General features: G+C 40.0%; 1 protein-coding gene across 23 annotated transcripts in view; it reads left to right on the forward strand.

Annotated features, from left to right (window-relative positions):
- The window catches only part of Lrrfip2 (LRR binding FLII interacting protein 2), a 120,108-nt gene that overhangs the window by 4,741 nt on the left and 94,744 nt on the right, over window positions 1–20,623 (forward strand). For all 23 annotated transcript variants that reach the window (XM_037207971.1, XM_037207983.1, XM_037207984.1 and 20 more), the window contains exon 3: window positions 15,445–15,588. In XM_037207971.1, the coding sequence (XP_037063866.1) occupies window positions 15,499–15,588 (90 nt within the window). In that variant the 5' untranslated portion in view covers window positions 15,445–15,498. The remainder of the gene's footprint in view (window positions 1–15,444; window positions 15,589–20,623) is intronic.

A 20,623-nucleotide genomic window follows, 5' to 3' on the forward strand; every position in this document is an offset into this window, starting at 1 on the left:
AGCACTGTTGGTGGATTCCTTTGTCAAAGCAGGAAGTAGGTATAGATTTAGAGTTGATGAGCAGACCAAGGGAGTTTCAAACTTTAAATTTGAAGTTCTATAGGTGACTCATGCCTAGGGTGAGGTCCAGGAGCCTTTGTCCTTTTGAAATGAGAGACCAGAGAGAAATAACTACTGAGAGGCTCAAGTGTGGTGAAGCTGGAACTCCTGAGTGGCACTTTCCCTGGATGGTGTCCAGGGTCTATTTTGAGGCTCTGTCAAAACTTGCCTGACAGATCTACCACATAACCGTAATCTGGCCTGGCCCTGCTGCAAGTCAGGAAGGCCTGCGGTTTAGGGAAAGTGGTAACTGCAGAAGAGGGGGTTATGAAGATCTTTTGCCTCCAGAAGAGTGAGGCCACATTTTGGGGTGAAAATCTGCTGAGTGTGTATATTACATATCCTAGCATCCAGGTGTTTTCTGTTATTTATTTATTTACTTATTTTTGGAAAGAGTTTGATTGCAGAGAACTAAAGAGGAATTTTTTAGAATAATGTGCATGAGGGGGAACATAGGATTGTCCCAGCTTAATGTTTTATAATCTGGTTCTGGGAGCACTTGCCAAGAATCAGTCAAAATGATTGACTCTGTGTGTGTGTGTGTGTGTGTGTGTGTGTGTGTGTGTGTGTGTGTGCGCGCGCTCATTGTTATGGTTATAGGGAGGCCATATAGTTGAAATGGTCCAATTCAGAGTCCTTCACATTTGCCATTGGGATCTTGGAATAACGACTGTTTTACAGGAGTTTTTGGTATTCACACAGCTAAATTAGTTTCTTATTCTATTTTTCTCAAGAAACTATTGTAAAATTGTATCTTTTAGTTAATATTTTTCCATTTTATTTATTTTGTATGCGTGTGGGTGTGGGTATGTAAGTTAGAGGACAATTTGAAAGAGTTGGGTGTCCCAACATATGGCTCCTGGGGATCAAATTCTGGTTGTGACATTTGGGGCAAGCAAGTGCTTTTACCCAGTGAGCCTTCTCCTGGTTCTGAAGTTGTACCTTTAAACCCTTGGTTTTCGGCAGACTACATAGTTATCTCCTTGTGCTGTGCAGTGCAGCATGAAAACCTTGGCGTTGTCTATGTTTAGTGAGCACTTAGGTTTAAAGTTCTTTAGGTGGCCTCACTTCTTCGACTAGAAAGCTGTTGAACAACTTACTGTTACACCCTGGGACCAAGGTTCATGTCTCTGTATTTCGCTGCTGAGCTGTATTACAGTCAATGGTTTCTGAAGGATTCAGCTTGCAGGTATAATTTATCGATAATTTCCTGGTCACTTACATTAGATTAGATCAGGAATTTAGTTGTGGGGTCGTTAGCATTTCATGATGATGCCCTTCGGGTTCAATGTAAGGAGAGCACAATGAACGATAGTTTCTTTTTCTTTTGTTAGCTAGTTTATTCCTATCATCTCTTCCTACTTTCAGGCTTTCTCCCCTAGAACAATAAAATGAAAAATAAAATACAGGGTGAGCTGAGAATGGTAAAAAATCAGGAGAAACCTTAGATTGCATATCAAGGTGTTTTTATTTTCTGAGAAGTGAACTGCCACCTCTCTGTACCCCACCATGAACAGATCACAGTTCACTTTTCCCATCGTCTTCACTTTGAACCTTGTATATACCTTAGGGTTTCTTCATATCAGCATCACATAACTAGTTTTGATGTAATTGATATATTTAGTGCTTTTGAAACATTTAATTTTTAAGCTATTTGCAAGCAGTTTATTATTATTTCATAGTCCCACTTTCAAACAGAAACATTTTAACAGCTAGGAATTAAAGTATACTGTCTACAGACAATAGGATGTTAGGATACTTATTTTCCTGTTAAATGGTTTAAACAATCTATGTTGAATAAAATTGAATAAATTTAGCAAACACATGTTGTTACTATTTTTTAAAATGAAATTGAGTGATTCAATGCTTATAGGTTAAAGATAGACAAATATTTCTGTTTCAAATGAATTTTTTCCCCATGTTATAGATAATGCTTTATTTATGTGGACAATCAAGGAAATGAGGTCATTGTCTCCTTGTCTTGCCAAATTCATCCCTTGCAATCCATCCCGTTTTATTTTTTTGATTGTGGTAAAACTTAAATAACATTACCATATTGAGTTTTTCCATTCTTTTCATTGTGGAAAATGTATACAATGTAAAATTTAAGTCTCTTCCACCTCATTTTTGAGTGCTGAGGACTGGGTTCAGGGCCTTGCACATGCTACTCAAACCCTTTGCCACCGATCTCCACCCTAACCTCTTAAACCATGTATAATTCTACAATTTTGTGGCATTACAGTACATTCAAATTGTGGTGCAGCCATCCAAACATCTATCTCCAGAACTTTTTCATCATCTTGAACTGAAAACTGCCCATCAGACCGTACTACTCACTTCCTCTAACCCTTGGCAGCCGCTTTGATACTTTTGGCTCTAGAGTAGATTTAACTGCTCTACTCTAGCTACCTCACATATTTCTGGCTTATTTCATATAGCATAATGCCATCGAAGTCGTTCATGTTGAAGCATGTATGTTTGACTTCTGTTGATTGCCACGTAAATCTCCCACCTTGTGGTTATTGTGAACAATACTGCCAAGGACATGGGTATATGACTATGCCTTCAGGTCCTCAGTTGTTATTTAGTGTATATACCTTGAAAGGGAGCTGCTGAATTATGATAATTTTATGTCTAAGTATTTGAAGAATCACCATGCTGTTTTCCACAGAGGCTGTACCATTTTTACATCCTGTCTACCAACACTTGTTATTTTCTCTTTTCTTTAAAAATTTTTTTTTTGGTCATGAAAGCCATATATTTTTTGTTTGTTTCTTTCTTTTTCTTTTTTCTTTTCTTTCTTTCTTTCTTTTTTTTTTTTTTTTGAGACAGGGTTTCTCTGTGTAACTTTGCCCCTTTCCTGGAACTCACTCTGTAGCCCAGGCTGGCCTTGAACTCACAGAGAATCGCCTGGCTCTGCCTCCCGAGTGCTGGGATTAAAGGTGTGCGCCACCACTGCCCGGCTTTGTTTTTTTGAGACAGGATTTCTCTGTGTAACAGCTCTGGCTGTCCTGGAACTCATTTGTAGACCAAGCTGGCCTTAAACTCACAGAGTTCCAACTGCCTCTTTTGAGTGCTGAGATTAAAATCACGCATCACCATACCCAGCTTCCATGAAAGCCATCTTAGTTTGTGAAGTATATCTCCGTTGTGATTTTGATTTGTATTCTCCTAATTACTAATGATGCTGAATATCTTTTTGTCCACTTATAGGCTACTTCTGTCTTTGTAGAACATACTGGCCTTGCTTTTGCCTCTTCAGTGCTGAGATTAAAGCTGTGTGCCACCATACACCATACCTGGCCCATCTCTTAATTAAAAATTATTTTATGTGTATAGGTGTTTTGCCTCAGGTATGTCTATGCACCATGTGTATGCAGTAAGTGCTCTTGGAGGGAGGCCAGATGACATCAGAGCCCCTTTGAGCTGGAGTTAAGATGGTTGTGAGCTGCCATGTGAGCTGCCAATCAAACTTATGTTCTCTGGAAGAGCAGCCAATGCTCTTAACCACTGAATCATATGTCTAGTCCCACATCTTTCAAAAAATTAATTGTATTAGTATTTATTTATTTAGTATGCACACACACACACACACACACACACACACACACACAGAGACACAGGTAGGGTATGTATCTGGGTGCATGTACATGTGCTCACAGCATTCATGTGGAGGTTAGAAGACAACTTTGAGGAGGTTCTCTCCTCCCATGTTTACTTGGGGTTTTAGGGATCAAACTCAGGTCATCAGGCTTGGTGGCAAATGCCGTCACCTGCGGAGCCATCTTACTGACCTTTAATTTGTTGTTGTTATTGAGTTTTAGTTCTTTATATATCCTAGATACCAACCCTTTATTTACAAATGTCTTCTCCTGTAGATTGCTTTTTTACTTTGTTGATATGATAGTGTGCTTTGATGCACAGAAATTGAAATTCGGTGAAATCTAGTTTGTCTATTCCTTTTATTGCCTTTAATTTTGTCAAATTTAACAGGAAATGTTAAATCCCATGTCATGATGATTTTCCTGTGTGTTTTCTTTGAAAAGATTTATAGTTCATATATTTAGGCTTTGATACATCCTATGTTAACTTTTTATGTTTTGGTTATGAGACAGCCGACAACCAAGCTGTCTCACCAGCCGGTGTGTTAACTTTTGTATATAGTGTAATCTAAAGGGTCTGACTTTATTCAAGTATGAATTTACCAGTACCACCGTTTATTGGAAAGATGATTTATTCTCTTTTGGATGGCCTGTTGGCAATCATTTGATCATGCATATAGAGATTTATATATAGGTAGGTCTGCTTTATGCTAGTAACATACCATTTTAATTACCGTAGTTTTGTAATAAAATTTTAAATCAAGAAAGGTTGGGGGAAAGGATTCATTGGCCTAAAATTCGAGATTACAGTCCATTATGTGGGGAAGTCAAGGCAGGAATTTACAGCCTACATTACACCCACAGTTAAGAGCAGAGAGAAATGAGTGCATCCATGTTGCTGACTTGCTTGATAGCTTCTTCACTCTTAATAGAGTTCAGGGCCCAGCCTCAGCAGTAGATTGAGTCTTAAGATAATCCCTTACAGACATGTCACAGGCCAACCCAAACCAGGCAGTTACTCAGTTAAGACTATCTTCCCAGGTATGTCAAGTTGTCAGTTAAAATTAACCAGCATGTTGGGCTTTTGATAGAATTGCATTGAATTTGTAGATTGTTTTACCAATTTTGCTGTTTTAATGATGCTGTCTTTTAATCTGTGATGGTGTGGATGGTGTCTTTCAATTAATTTATGTTTCCCTGATTTCTTTTGGCAGTATTTTCAATGTATAGACTTTGCTTCCTTGGTTAAGTTTATTCCTAAGTATTTTATTTTTAATGCTATCATCAATGGAATTGTTTTCTGAATTTCCCTTTTAGATTGTTGGTGTATAGAAATCTGTCTCTTTCCCTTTCTCCCTGTCTCCTCCCTCCCTCCCTCTTTTCTCCAGGGGAACTCCTCCCCACCCCCCACTTTGTGTTTGTATTAGTTTTTGTATTCTCTAACTTTGCTTAGTTTTTCTGTTCCAAGTTTTAAAGGTCAGAACTACTGTGTGCAATTATACAAACTTAGTAGCTTTAAACAGCATGTATTTGGGGGTTGGGGATTTGGCTCAGTGGAAGAGTGCTTGCCTAGTAAGCTCAAGGCCCTGGGTTCAGTCCTCAGCTCTGAAAACAACAACAACAACAACAACAACAACAAAGCAGTATGTATTTGATCTGTTTCTGTGTGGCAGGAGTCGGAGTGGTAGAGCAGTTGAGTGGGTTGAGCGTGTTGAGGCTGTACTGAGGGTGTTGACTCGGCTGAGTCTCACCTGCAGACTTACCTTGGCGAAAATCCACTTCCAAATTCATGTAGGTTGTTGCCAGAATTGATTTTCTTGTGGTTTAGCATTGCTGGCTTCTTCCTCAGCTAGAGAGCACTAACTAAAGACTGTTGTCAGCAGCTCCTGGGGCAGCCTGCAGTTGTTTGTAGTTCCTGCATTCCATCAAGCCACCACAGGAAGCCATGCAGCAAGTCAGCTAGCACCACAGTCTTCACAAACGTAATGCAGTCACAGGCGAGCCATCCTATGACCTCTGCCCTACTCCCTTGGATAGAAGTGAATCATAGGTCCCACCTATCAGTGATATTTACACCACGGTGACCACTAGAGAGGAGATTCAGGGCAGGGAGCCACTGAAGAATTTGTTTGCTATAGCTGGTTACAAAAACAACACATTGTATATACCCCCTTTGTTTAACGAAATGTATGCTTTTAAATGTTACTCTCTTTAGAATTGCTGTTTGTTTTGTTGTGATTTTTGTAATACAAATTTTTTTTTAGAGATAGGGTCTGACTGTAATTTGTGCTGTCTTGAATTTACTATGTTGCCTGCACTGGCCTCTAACCCATGGTGATCCTCTTGATTCAGCCTCCTATGTGCTGGGAATATAAGGCATGACCCGCCATTCCTGGCTTTCATTTCTTCTTTACTTCTACCTTACCTCTGTAACATTTTAATTTTGAAGTCAGTAATTTATGTTTTCATTATAATTAGATACTGTTTATTACTCAGCTGCATATTTTATTTTGATGCTTTTTAAATTTTTTATTAAAAATTTGCATAATTTTCTGTTTATCTGTTGCTTCTCACATGCTCCAACAGTTTTTCATTTTTTCCAGATTTTCCTATATTTATTAACATGTAACATAAGTAGCAACTAGTTTATGGAATATAGAAAAATAATGAAACAAAAATTGTTAAATAATAAAATGAGCATCAATATTCTGACTAATAGGTTAGGAAACTAACCTAGTTATCTGGGATGGTCCCTCAGGATTTCCTTCCATGGTGTCTACTGTTCTCCACCTGGTCACAGCCATACTTACACATCAGTAGCTGTCTTGGGGGCCACTGCTCCCCAGGTACTGTGGTTTCCTTCACTCTCGTATGCATTCCTACTCAATATGCAGTTTAATTTTGAAAAACTGGACGCTTGTGCCTCCTGCTCTGTGTTGTAGAACAGATTCATTGCTTTTTGTGGCGCTGAGGATTGACCCTTGGGCTTTTTTGCATGTCAGGTAAGTGTCCTGCCATGTGTGACATCCATGACTTATGTTAACCACTTTAACAATCCCTAAGTCTCGGTGACTTAATGCAGTCAAAGCTTCTTTTTCCCTCACATTTATATCCTTGTCTGCTGTGAGTTTGGAATCAGTTCAAGAATTAGCCTATTCCTCAATCACTGAGGAATTTTAGTTTTTTTTTTTTTTTTTTTAAAATAAAGTTTTTATTTTTTTTTATTTATTTATTTATTTTTTATTTTACAATACTATTCAGTTCTACATAACAGCCACAGATTCCCTTGTTCTCTCCCTTCCTGCCTCCCTCCCCTTCCCCCAGCCCACCCCCCATTCCCACCTCCTCCAGATCAAGGTCTCCCCCAGGACTGAGATCGATCTGCCTCAGTTCAGGCAGGTCCAGTCCCCTCCTCCCAGATTGAGCCAAGCGTCCCTGCATAAGTCCCAGGTTTCAAACAGCTAACTCATGCATGGAGCCCAGGACCTGGTACCACTGCCTAGATGCCTCCCAAACAGATCAAGCCAATCAACTGTCTCACCTATTCAGAGGGCCTGATCCAGTTGGGGGCCCTTCAGCCTTTGGTTCATAGTTCATAGTTCAAATGTGTTTCCATTTGTTTGGCTATTTGTCCCTGTGCTTTATCCAACTTTGGTTTCAACAATTCTCGCTCATATAAACCCTCCTCTTTCTCACTAATTAGACTCCTGGAGCTCCACCCGGGTCCTAGCCGTGGATGTCTGCATCCAGATTCCTCAGTCCTTGGATGGGGTTTCTGGCACAACTATTAGGGTGTTTGGCCATCCCAGAATTTTAGCTTTTTATCTGGGGACTTTTCTATCCCTAGGGCCTTGGAGGGCCTCACTATTGCTTTGCATCTGACTGGCAGATGCCAGGATAAAGAGAGGGAGTGTGGTAGATTTCAGAAAGTTTGATGTGCACCTGGACTCTGTGCTCTTGCTCATACTGCGTTCATAGAATGCAGTGAAATGACTGCACTCAGCTCCCAGGAAGGATGAGAACATAACATGACTCTGGGGTCCAGGCAGAAAAGGGGAACAGCCTGGCGAATGGTTAAGCCCGTCTTTGCCACGGTGTGTCTCATTGTTTGGCTTTGGAAAACTGAGTAGCTATGGAAGGAAAATCCATTTTGCCCACTGCTAACTAGATGAAGGCTCCTGAGAGTGGAAAATTGGAAGAGTCTTCCTCAAGCCCTTGATGGGTATAGTTTTGGGAAAACTTGTTCATGAGTTCTGAGAAAGATATGACTCATAATAATCAAGCCATCTATTGTAGCTGAAATGTTTACAAGGTATTAATAAAAACCTGGAGAAATATGGTTAGGGAAGCAGACTGCTTTGTATGCTTCTTGCTTTTGAGCACATCATATTCTGGTTCTCGGGGATAGATAAAAGTCAAACATCATGTTGTGAAGTAGGTCAACCTATCTAGGCATCAGAGGAAGAGACCACAACTCAACATGGGGTCAAGGCAGACTGAATTTGGTTAAAAACCTGTACAAGACTTAGGTTAAAGGGACATCACAAAGAATGGTCCTTATGCTGTGGCAGTCACTGCTGGCTATCCTCAGTTGATTCTTCTCCACTTAGTTTTATGCATCTTAAACATTTATTGAAGTTACAGCCTCCCACTGTTACCATGCCTCAAAACTTAGGATTTATTGGAGTTTAAGGAAGTAAATGAAGTAATTGTGGTTATTCTTCTATGTATAACTGGAACTCAAGTCTTAAAATTTTTTTTATTACATTTATTTGTGTGCTTGTGCATGTTTGTAGTACTCGTGTGCCATGATGTGGCTGTGTAGAGGAGTTGGTTCTCTCCTCCATGTGGGTCTTGGGGATTGAACTCAGATCATCAGGATTGGTAGGACGTGCCTTTACCCACTAAGCCATCTCTTTGGCCCTCCACTTTTTTATGTTTGAAATTGTGATCATATATGTATAAATTAACTTCAAATATGGAATTAAAAAAAATCAAACTAATTGAAGTGAGGAGCCCCCCAGTCCCTTCAGTGTTGGAGGTCAAGACCCAGGGTCTGTTATGTGCTGAGCAAGGTCTCCAGCAGCCCTCTTACCCAGCTGCTCTATTTCATTGTGCAAGTTAGACCGGTAGGCCTTACTTTTTCTGTACTAAATGGCAAACAGAACCAGTTTTAGTGAGGTTACTAGTTCTCATTCATCCATTCCACATTTACTGTACATCTTGCTGTGCACAGGCTACATGACACAAAAACATGGATAAAGAAAGGCCTGGGTCTTTAGCTCAGACATAGAGTGCTTACTTAGATATGCAAGGTAGACAAGGTACAGAATTTTCAGCCAGCTGTTCTCATGGACTAAATGGATCCCTCCTCTATTTAGTTTATTGCTATAGTCTCAATGTTGGTTATTATAAGTTGATTGTTGCTTTTTGTATGTATATTATGTGTGTGTGGTGTTCTTGTGTGTATGTGTGGGTGTACATGTATGTGGAGGTTAGAGCTTGAAGTCCTTAGTTGCTCTCTATTAAGGCAGTGTCTGTCTGTGAACCTGGAGCTTGCTGATCACTTAACTAACTAGCCAGCTTGCCCCAAGGATGTGCTGGGATTACATGGGGGCATGGGTGGAGAGGGAGCCGGGGACACATCCACTTGTCCTTTACATAGCAGTTGGAAATTCAAACTCCTGTTTTCACTCTTTTACAGCAAGGGCTTTAGTTTCTGAACTGTTTCTCCTCAGCCCAAAGTTGATGCTTTTCTGCTAGGAAGCAGCTCTGTTACAGCTGTTAATGTGAAGGTTTAATCAGCAGCATTTAAAGCTTAAAGGTGAAAATGTGAATGTATTACATTTGCTATTATTTATATGTGCATAGTTTAGCACATTTGCCTACTTGTTTTATATGCCATTTTCCATCCTTCTACTGAATAGGCATATTAAATTTGCCTTTTCTTTATCTGTTTCCCTTCAGTTTTCTGAGGCTGCCATCATGTTCATCAGCTGTGACTTAAAGCTATTCATGTCAGCCCGAGCCATTTTCTGGGTTTTTTTTTTTTTTTGAGCTGAGGATGGAACCTAGGGCCTTGTGCTTGCTAGCTAAATCCCCAACCCTCCATTTTCTGTGTTGTTTTTATTACAGATTAAAAAGAAATTGGGACATTCATATTATTCATGTGATTTTGTTTTCCTTATTATTAATCTTTTTAATTTAGTTTAAAAAGATTTACTAGTTATGTGTATGTGTCTGTGTCAGAATGTACACGTAAGTGCCAATGCCCTTGGAAGTCATTGCTGGATCAGAGATGCACCTCGTTCAGTAAGAGATCTAAAGCGGTGCTGCTCTTGTTGCCACAGTCCTGCCTCAGCCTTCCAAGCGCTGAGATCATGGCTGTGTGCCACCACACCTCGCTTATATTTGTGTTTGAAAAGGTACACGTTCTCACCTACCCACCCTCAGCTCAACTAAAGACTGACTATATCCAGAGAATTGACTTCTGAGCTTCCCTTTAATACCTTCTCCCTTGATACTCGGATTTCACAACCTTTGTTGTTTTTTGGCATCAGTGACAATGATTTTCTGTCGCATGTAACAATTTATAGAAACTTACCTGTTTGAGCTTCTAAATGACACTTGTGACATAGGAATGAATTTAATAAAGAAATGCACGACCTACACATTGAAAACATGATGGTGTAGAGCAAAATCAAGAGGACCAAGATGCCTGAAAAGAGTCCCATCATTTTGGGTTGGGGGTTTAATATTATTAAAGTTGTACCCAAGTGACTTATAAAGCCATTGCAATTGCTATTACAGTTCAGGGTGGCAAACTGTCTTAAAATTTCCATGGAAGTGCACAGGATTCGCATGCCAGAAATCTTAAAGGAACAAGTTATAAGTTGGATGACTCACTTTTTCCAATTTTAAAACATTATACAAAGTCACACAAATGAAGATGGTGTGGAACAAGCATAAAGAAAACTATATAGATTGATGGTATGGGACCAAGTACCCTCAGAGCTGCCTTTACTTTTGTAGCCAGGTGATTACAGAGTTCTGTTTACTGATATTATTAGTGTGTGTGATGGGAGTGGAGCATGTGGGCAAGCCATGGTGCAGGTTTGTGGTAAGAGAACAACTTTTGTGGATTTGATTTTTTTCCTTGTGCCTTTCCATGGGTTTTGGGAATTGAACACAGGTCCGTTGGCAGGCTTGCTTGGCAAGCATGTATACCCACGGAGCCATCTTGACCCACCACCTGATTTTTTTTTATAAGACTAACATGGTATTTTACTAGAGAAAGAGTAGTCTTTTCAACACATAGTGCCATGACAAGTATATTTTCACACCCAAAAGAATGAAGTTTGGTCCCTAACTTGTGCCATATTCAAAAGTTAACTTCATGAATAATAGAAGCAGGAGTAAATATTGTGGCCTTTGGATAGGCAGTGGTTTCTTGGATATAATACCAAAAGAAGCAACAAAGAAAAGATAAATAGGCCTTTAAAATAATTTTTTCTTTTTATGTGTAAGAGTGTGGTGCCTGCATGTATGTGTACCATGTGTGTGCAGTGCCTACAAAGTCCAGAAGAGGGCATCAGATCCCCTGGGACTGGAATTACAGAGGGCTTTGAGTCATCATATGAGTATTGGGTATTGATCCTGGGTCCTCTAGTGGAGCAGCCAGTAAACCTGTAAACCATTACCTGTAAGCCATCCCTGGAGCTCATGCTTCCCACTCCTTCTTAGTAAAGCATCCTTACAGATCGGTAGATGGAGGCCCTCCAGAGATGGCTCAGCAGTAAAGAGTGTGTAGTGCTCTTGCAGGGACCTAGGCTTGGTTCAAAGCACTCACACCAGGTGGTGCACTACCTCTTATAACTCCAGTTTTAGGGGATCTAAGACTCTGTGGCCACCACAGGCACATGTACTTATATGTATAGAGCACATACACTCATGCACACATATATACACAAATAAAAATAATCTTCAAAAAGATGGATAGGCCGGGTGGCAGTGGTGCACGCCTTTAATCCCAGCACTCAGGAGGCAGAGGCAGGTGGATCTCTGTGAGTTTGAGGCCAGCTTGGTCTACAGAGTGAGCTGAGATTTCAGGTACAAGGCTACACCCAGTTATTTTTTACAAGGGTGCTGGGGATTTGACATGCTTGCATACTAAAGTCTCTTACCTAGTGAGCTGTCTTCCCAGACCTTTTTCTTGTTTATTTCAGTTAAGTCTCTATCTTTAACAATATTAATTCCACCCCTCAACCCCCCTTTTCATTCTCTGAGATACTTCAATAGGCATAGAGAAAGAAGGCCATTTGAACGACCCTAGAAATTAGTTTGCTTATCCGGGTGTGGAGAATGCATTTGTTGGTAAAAGTACATCATCCAACTTTGGGTTCTCTATGATTGATAACCGATTATTATAAAAGCTGCCTCATACATATACCCCATTACTGTTCATTTATAGAATAGCAGGGTTAGCAAGGAAGGAAATGCACCCTTACTGGCCTGTCATCTTGTGAAGATAGGAAGTAGACAGATTATCTGTTTTGTTGAGTGTGGAGAATAGTGTATGTTTAGACCACAAGACTTAAAAAGGCACTTTTACAGTTCTTAGGGTAGTCCATGAGTGTAGGTGTTATGCTTCATAAACATGAGCCTAGCAGAACCATTGTAGACTCTGATTTTCTTTGGAGAGTGAGTTTGTGTTCAGTTTCCCTTCCCTTATTCTGAGAAGTTCTGGGGTTTTGGCTAATATAGTTATTTTTTGTCTTTCATTTCTTTATTCTTTTTTAGACAGAGTCTCACTCTATAACTCAAAATACCTGAACTTGAAATCTTGAGACACATGCCATAAGGCTCAGCTACATTTAAAAATTTTTTGTACCTTTTTCTCAATTTCTTGATTTTTATTTCTAAGGATTTTGCAAATGACTTACTCATTTTATATATTGATCTCATCTTGATATTTGTAGGATTGATGTCTTGAACTAATTCCTTTTGTTCCTCTCTCTCCCGACTTCTCTTTTAATTTAGGGAATTGGACCATTCTTTCCTTTGCCCCTTTTTTTCAAGTGCATATATAACTATTTGTATGAGATTACCTTTACTTTTAATTTTTTCAAATCAAGTATTAAAAAAATATAATTCCTTAGTTCCCATACCTTTTGTTGACCTTGTCATTCATTCTTCTCTACCATTACTTTCCCCAGATGTGTTATTTAACAAGTTTTAAAGCCCACAGGAAAACTGGAATAGCTGGAACTGAGTACAGTGAACTTGCCGTCACTTTGTCTTACTGCTGCATAAATAAGCATCAGACACTGGCATGTTTCAACACTGTGTGCTTTAGCCTGCATATCATTAGCTGAGTTTAAAATTTGTATAGAGAGGCAAATGGATGGAACTAGAAAAAATCATCCTGAGTGAGGTAACCCAAACCCAGAAAGACAGTTATGGTATGTACTGACTCATTGGTGGATTCTAGATATAAAATAAAGAACAATCAGACCACAACCCATAGAACCATAGAGGCTATATATATATATAGCATGGAGGTCCCTAGGACGACTGTGGCATATAATAAATTTCAGTTTTACTCAATTATTGAAAAAAAAAATAGCCAAATGAATGGAAACACATGAACTATGAACCAAAGGCTGAGGGGCTCCCAGCTGGATCAGGCCCTCTGAATAGGTGAGACAGTTGATTGGCTTGATCAGTTTGGGAGGCATCTAGGCAGTGGGACCAAGTCCTATGTTCATTGCATGAGTTGGCTGTCTGAAACCTGGAACTTATGCAGGGACACTTGGCTCAGTCTGGGAGGAAGGGACTGGACCTCCCTGGACTGAGTCTACCAAGTTGATCACAGTCCTCGGGGGAGGACTTGTCCTGGAAGAGGTGGGAATGGAGGGTGGGCTGGGGGTAAGAGGAGGGCGTGGGAGGGGGGAGAATAGGGGAACCCATGGCTGATATGTAGAACTGAATGATATTGTAAAATAAAAAATATATATCACAAAAAAAATTTGTATAGAGATCTTGTTTCTTTTGAGACAAAACTTATGTAGAAAAATCTGCACAGACTTTAAGTATACCATTGAATAATTTCTTTAGTTGTGTTTCTGTGTAGACTGGTTGCCTTCTGCTAAGGAGACTGAAAAACTTCGAGGCAGCCATCTCCAAACTCATGTTTTTCTTTATGTTCTAAGAAGTGACTTCAAATATCATAAAATATCTTATAGCCTTTTCTTTTCATTATATAAATGTCATTCACAGTAAAATGGTTATAGTTAAAAGTATTTTAATTTTGTCATAAATTATTCTTTGAGTCAACAAAAGTCTTTAACTTGGGTAGTGCTATCACATGTGCATGCTGAAGAAAAAGACCTAAGACTGTCTCTGTTTAGTCAGAAGCCTGAAACTGTGGTCAGCACAGTGATACAGTTCCATAACCTCAGGTGCTCAAGAGCATGGGCAGCGTGGTGAGAACCCATCTCCAGAGAAAGAAAGAAAGGGGCTTGAGCATTCAGTTCGTTCATATAGTCCTTGCCTTATCTAGTCCATTGAACTATAAAAGAGCACAGTCTAAAATTTAAAATTGTAAATAAAGATGAGCAATGGCCTGTTGTCAGTTTTGTAAGGTACATAAGTAAAAGAGGTAATTAAAAACACTTTAAATAGCCAGGAGGTGGTGGCACACACCTTTAATCCCACACTCAGGAGGCAGAGGCTGGCAGATCTCTGTTTTTTTGAGAGTTTTGAGGCCAGCCAGGTCTACAGAGCGAGTTCCAGGACAGCCAGAGATACATATAGAAACCTTGTCTTGGAAAACTGAAAAAAAAAAGGTACTTTCTGGAATGCTTAGTAGTTTATTAAATGCTTGCATCTATTGTGACTCATTTTAGCTTTCATGGAGAAAGATTGGAGACCTCTAAGAAAGCTCCCTGCTCTTCTTTCTTTTTCTTTTCTTTTTTTTTTTAGTTTTTCGAGACAGGGTTTCTCTGTGTAGCTTTGCGCCTTTCCTGGATCTTGCTCTGTAGACCAGGCTGGCCTTGAACTCACAGAGATCCGCCTGCCTCTGCCTCCCAAGTTCTGGGACTAAAGGCGTGCGCCACCACCGCCCGGCTCATAGATACATTCTTAATTGCTCGGCTGTCTGTTTTGTTACTCTATCTTCAGCACTTGTGGTACCCGGCAATAGCCAGAACACAGATGCGATGGTCTGAACAGTGGTGGTTATAATCGACTGCAGGACAGCAGACCTTCAGTTAGTTGTTCTGTGTGTTGTGATTTAATTGGAATTGGTTTTTAAATCATACTAAAACACAAGTTTGCCTTTCTGTTACTGTACAGCTCAATATTAAAGTCTTGTCAGTATATTCTAAAACTTTAGGCTGAATGCCTTTTTCTGAAATATGTTTCATGATTAGAAATAGATTTTAGAAAAGGTATTTTAATTTTATATTGTTAGGTATGATTACAGCTTGATTATAGTTTTCTGAGCTAAGATAACATGTTCTTATAGATTGTTGTGAATAGCTTAGTGATTTGAAGTTAGCAAGTTGGTAGTTGATATAAATTTAAATATTCTAAAATGCACTGAAATAATTTGTAGTGAAAAAGGAATTCAGTTACTGATGTCTTTGAGGAGAGATAGAATTGCAGTCTCAATTGAATGTTTAACTAAGCCTTAAGACTCTACAAGGAGAACATCCTAACTTATTGTTTCTGTTTATTTCAGGACTGAACACGAGTAAACTCATTTTTCAGAGTTAAATTATTTAAAAAAAACAAGATGGGGACACCTGGTTCCGGAAGGAAAAGAACACCCGTAAAAGATCGGTTTTCTGCCGAAGACGAAGCTTTGAGTAACATCGCTAGAGAGGTGTGTACTGAGGAGCACGATGCTGCTCCCAGGTGCTGGGGCAGGCAGGCATTCGTTTGTCAGATAGCCGTGGGATGGCTGCTGGGAACAAGACATTATGGTTGGCCTCTCACATATTAATCAGTCTGTTCTGGTTAAATGTTCTTAGATTTGTATCCCTTCTGAATTTAATTTTCTGAGACTTTATCTGAGATTAAATTTTCATTATAATTATGTGGATTATATATGTTTCGGGCATGTCACTTAGGATACTTAGAAGTTTGGCGTTCTGAGAACTGCGTTATGACTCACTGGGCCTCATAGCTCTCAGAGCTGCTGCTGGGTGGATGTTGACAGAAACTGCAATCTGAGGTTGCTTTTTGAAACATTGCAGTGGCTATTTATTTATTTATTCATTTATTGTGTTTGTTTGAGAAATGGTCTCATGTAGCCCAGGCTGGCTTTGAACTTCCTATATAGCCAAGGATGAACTTTGAATTTCTAATCCTTCTGTCTCCACCTCTCAGTGCTAGTATTACAAGCGTGTGTCATCATATCTGGCTTTTATGGTGCTGGAGCTGGGTCCCAGGGCTTTGTACGTGTTAGACAAGCACCACCAACTGAGCTGGATCCTGGGCTTTGCTGGAGTTTTTTGTGTTTAATTCTTTTAGATACTAGCAGAGCTTCTAGGGAGTTTTTGTTTCTATTTGTTGATAACTCCAGGCGGGGTGGGGGAAGGGGGGATGGAGAGGGTAGGGGGATGGGAAGGGACATTGCTTTTGGATTCTTAGCAGCATTTCCTGTTGTATGTGGGTATTTAGGATAGCTCTCAGCTGGGATTTCTTCTGAGGCGCTAACTATGTTTCAGATTTTGACTGTAGCTGCAGACTTGACCTTAGTAAAAGACTCATTCAGGATTAGCATTGTTTCCTTTGGACTTAGTGTACATAGTCTTTGTTTCCTCTTGAAAGCTAGTTAGCATTTGAATTATAAGTAAAAACATTTAATTGTGATTTTATTTGTATGAAATATCAGGGTAGGCAAATCCATAGAAATTGATGGATTGTGATATCAGAGCTAGGAGCATTAAGGAGTGACTTCTCAGGTGTATAGGTTTCCTTGTGTGTATGATAATGGAAACTTCTAGTCTTTGGTGATAACGATGATTGTACAACTCTATGATTATACTGAAAACACTGAATTATATACTCTAGAAGGGTGAACTTGTAGCAGGTATATATAAAACTATTAACAACTTCTTCAATCAGGAAAGTTGGCAGTGAGATCCTTTTGGTATTTTAATTTGAACTCTTTTGTTGTTGGTATTTCACAGTTTTTTCTTATATAGCCTAGCCTGGCCCCAAATTCCCTATGCAGACCTTGAAATTCTGACTCTCCCAAGTCTGTCCTGCCCCTACTCCCATTGTGAACATGGGTTTGTGTCACCACACCCTTTTAAAATTACTTCTTTGTGTGTGTGTGTGTGTGTGTGTGTGTGTGTGTGTGTGTGTGTGTGCGCGCGCGCGCGCGCGCCACAGCATGCCTGTGGAGGTCAGGACAGATTTTAGAAGTCATTTTTCTCCTTCTACTGTGGGATCTGGGACTCAAAACTCACATCATCAGGCTTGTGCATCAAATGCGTTTACCCTCTGAATCCATTGCTCTTCTACCCTATGGTTTTTAGGGAGAGTCTCTCACTGAACCTGGAGCTGGCTAACTGGGCTAGACAGACTGACCAGCATGCCCCAGGGCTTCCCTTGTCTTTCCCTACTCAATGCTGGGATTACAGTGTGCACTGCTTTTTTATGTGAGTCTGTGGGACCAAGCTCTGTTTTTCATGCTTGTTTAGCCAGCATTGTAGTGTAGAAGCCACATTTTGTAGAAGAGCATTTGGAGTAACATTACCTGAAAATTGAGTAGGAGAGTATGGAAGTAAAAAAATAAAAATGCTATAAAATTATTAGCGTTGTGGACGTTTAATAATGGAAGAAAGATTTAGAGCAGCTACAACTAAAAAAAAAAAAAAAAAAAAAAAAAAAAAAAAAAAAAAAAAAAAAAAAACAAAAAAAATTATTTTAGAAGTCAGATATTTTTTGGCTAAAAATGATATTTTAAAAATGAAAAAAACAGTCCTTTATAGTATTTACATAAATTACATACTTTTAGTTAAAAATTAAAATTACTGTACTGTTTGGTTTAAAATTGGAGGTGGGTAGGGCAGAGGGTTTGGTGGTAAAAGCATTTGCCCCACAAGCCTGACATTTCAGATCCCAGAAATTCATATAAAGAGCCAGATGTGGTAGCACACATCTGTAATCCTTTCATACTTATGGTGAGATGAGAGGGAGAGGCAGGAGGGTTGCCTGAAAGCTGGAGAGCCAGGTATCCTGAAGTACATAATGCAGCAGAAACAAGAGACCCTGCCTCAGCAAGGTGGAGGGCAGAACCACTCTTAGAATTGTCCACTGAACCTACACATGTGCTCTGGAGCATATGCATACATACCACAACCACACACACACACACACACACACACACACACACACACACACACACGGGGATAAAATCTATTTTTCTAAAAATATGGGAGTATTTACCCTCCCCCCTTTTTTAAACAATTATATATGATGAGTGATACTCTGAGAAGAAATTGAAGCCTCTAGAAAGAATTGCAGATAGCCATTTTTCTGTAAATATATTTATTATCATTTTTTAGAGTCTCATGTGTATTCAATCTCTTGCTCCTAGCCATCCCTCATTACCCCCAACTCCTCCACAGCATCCCCCATCTCTCTGCCACTTCATGTCCTCTTTTTTAAATAACCCTCTGAGTCCAATCAGTGCTGCCCGTATGCAGACTGGTGTGGGTGCACCGCCGGAGCACGGGCAACCTACCAGAAGTCACACCCCTGAGAACACTGACTCTCCCTTTCCCAGCACCCCGTTGCCAGTAGCTCTTTAGCTAGGGGTGGGGCCTTGTGAGTGCCTCCCCCATCCATGTTGAAATGGTGACTGGCTTGATCTTTTGTAAGTCTCATATGGGAAACCACAGCTGCTGTGAGTTCCTTAGTGGCAAGGGCCCTGTCATGTCTAGAAGACACTGTTATATAGCAGTCTTCCCTGATCTCTGCCTCTTGACAATCTCTGCCTTTTTTCTTTTAGGCAACCTTGATTCTTTTTAGTGGCTGTGTAATATTCCATTGTGTATATGTTTGTTTATTTGTTCATCTATTGGTTCTGCTTTATTGGATTATCATCTATTGCCTAAGGACATAATAGCCATTCAGGCATCTAGGAGAACCAGAAGTTTGTGGGTTTTGATTATAGATTAACATCCTGAGGAAAAGAACAAAGAGGTAGGTTCTGCTTAGGTAAAAAGACACTTTGTGGCAGTGCTTGGTGGAGTGGCAGTCATAAGAGCTGGTCAGAGCTGATGGTGACGTTGCTGCTCTGAGTAACTGATTTATTTTTAGGTCATGGTAAATAAAAGATTAAAAAAACTTTTGGCAAGTACAAAAACTTTCTTAAAATGTGAAGAATTACCATAGTCAGCAGGAATTAAGAGTATTAATTCCAGCTTTCATTTAAGGCTGTAGCTTCTTTTTAAAACAAACATGAACTTTGTTTTTTTTATTTATTGTTTTTTGTTTATTTCTCTGTTTTTGAGACAGGGTCTCTCTTTATAGCTCTGGCTGTCCTGGAACTTACTCTGTAGATCAGGCTGGCCTCGAACTTACAGATCCACCTGCCTCTGCCTTGATAAAGGTATCTGACACCACCTGGCTGTTTTTTTTTTTAAAAGATTTATTTATTTATTACCTATACAGAAGAGGGTGCCAGATCTCATTGCAGATGGTTGTGAGCCACCATGTGGTTGCTAGGAATTGAACTCAGGACCTCTGGAAGAGCATTCAATGCTCTTAACCTCTGAGCCATCTCTCCAGCCTTTTGTTTTGTTTTTTAAAGACAGGATCTCCCTATGTAGTGCTTGTTGACTGACTGGGAGCTCGCTGTGTAGACATGGTCCACCACACCTGGCAACGTTGAGCTTCTGATATTCATTCACACATTTATTGAGCACCTAATTTGTGTGGACACTGCTATGTTTAGAGGGTATGGAGTGTCTAGCGTGGAGCTTAGATTCTAGAGGGAAGTAGACACTGAAGACCATGTAATGCATTCTTCCTCAAATTTCAGATACTTAGCTATTTCTTTGTCTTGAAAACTGGTTATTTGTGTGTGCTGTAGTCACTGGCATTCCTAGAATTGAGGAAATATGTAATGTGTGTATTTATAACTTCGTTAAGTGCTTTGAGAGAACAGTAAACAGTTTTATTAAAGAGTACCACAGGGGACATGTTTGAGGGCCTTGGGAAGGCTTCCTTGGAGGAAGTGGCCTTTCACCTGAGGTTTGAAGGATGAGGGATATCCCCTAAGGAAAAGGGAGTTGTCAGAGAACTTTTTGCAAGCTTATGAGGCTGAAGGAGTGGAGAATTCAAGGACTAACAGCAGTGACTAACGTTTATTCAGTGGTCACTATTGTACACTCTCTCAGTCCTTTAGTGAACAGCCCCAGGCCTTTTATATTATTTCACTTTTTTATCAGTGAGGAATAGAAGCCATGGAAATGTCTAGTACCCTTGCCAAGACCATGGTGCTAGAAAGGGCTAGTGCTGGAATTTCCCATGGTTCCTGCCCTCTTAACTATGATGTCTCTAGTTACCTCAGGGTGACAACGGAGACAGAGAGAAGAAAGAGGAATTAGCTAATTCAAGTTAGTGGTTTGCAGCTAGAGGCTAGTTTTGTTCCTTGGGATGTTTGGCAATATATGTAGACATTTGTGTCTGTCACAGCGAAGGCTGGTGTGGGAAGGTGCCCTGTGTCTGTCACAGTGGAGGCTGGTGTGGGAAGGTGCCCTGTGTCTGTCACAGTGGAGGCTGGTGTGGGTGTTATTTAGCTGCGTTGTGTTCTTACCCTACAAGGAAGTGTCACGAAACACGACAGAATCCGCTTATAGAGTTTATTAGAGATAAAGGGATAGAGTGCGCAGGCCTGT

Source organism: Peromyscus leucopus, chromosome 7 (assembly GCF_004664715.2).
Source record: "Peromyscus leucopus breed LL Stock chromosome 7, UCI_PerLeu_2.1, whole genome shotgun sequence".
NCBI lineage: Eukaryota > Metazoa > Chordata > Mammalia > Rodentia > Cricetidae > Peromyscus > Peromyscus leucopus.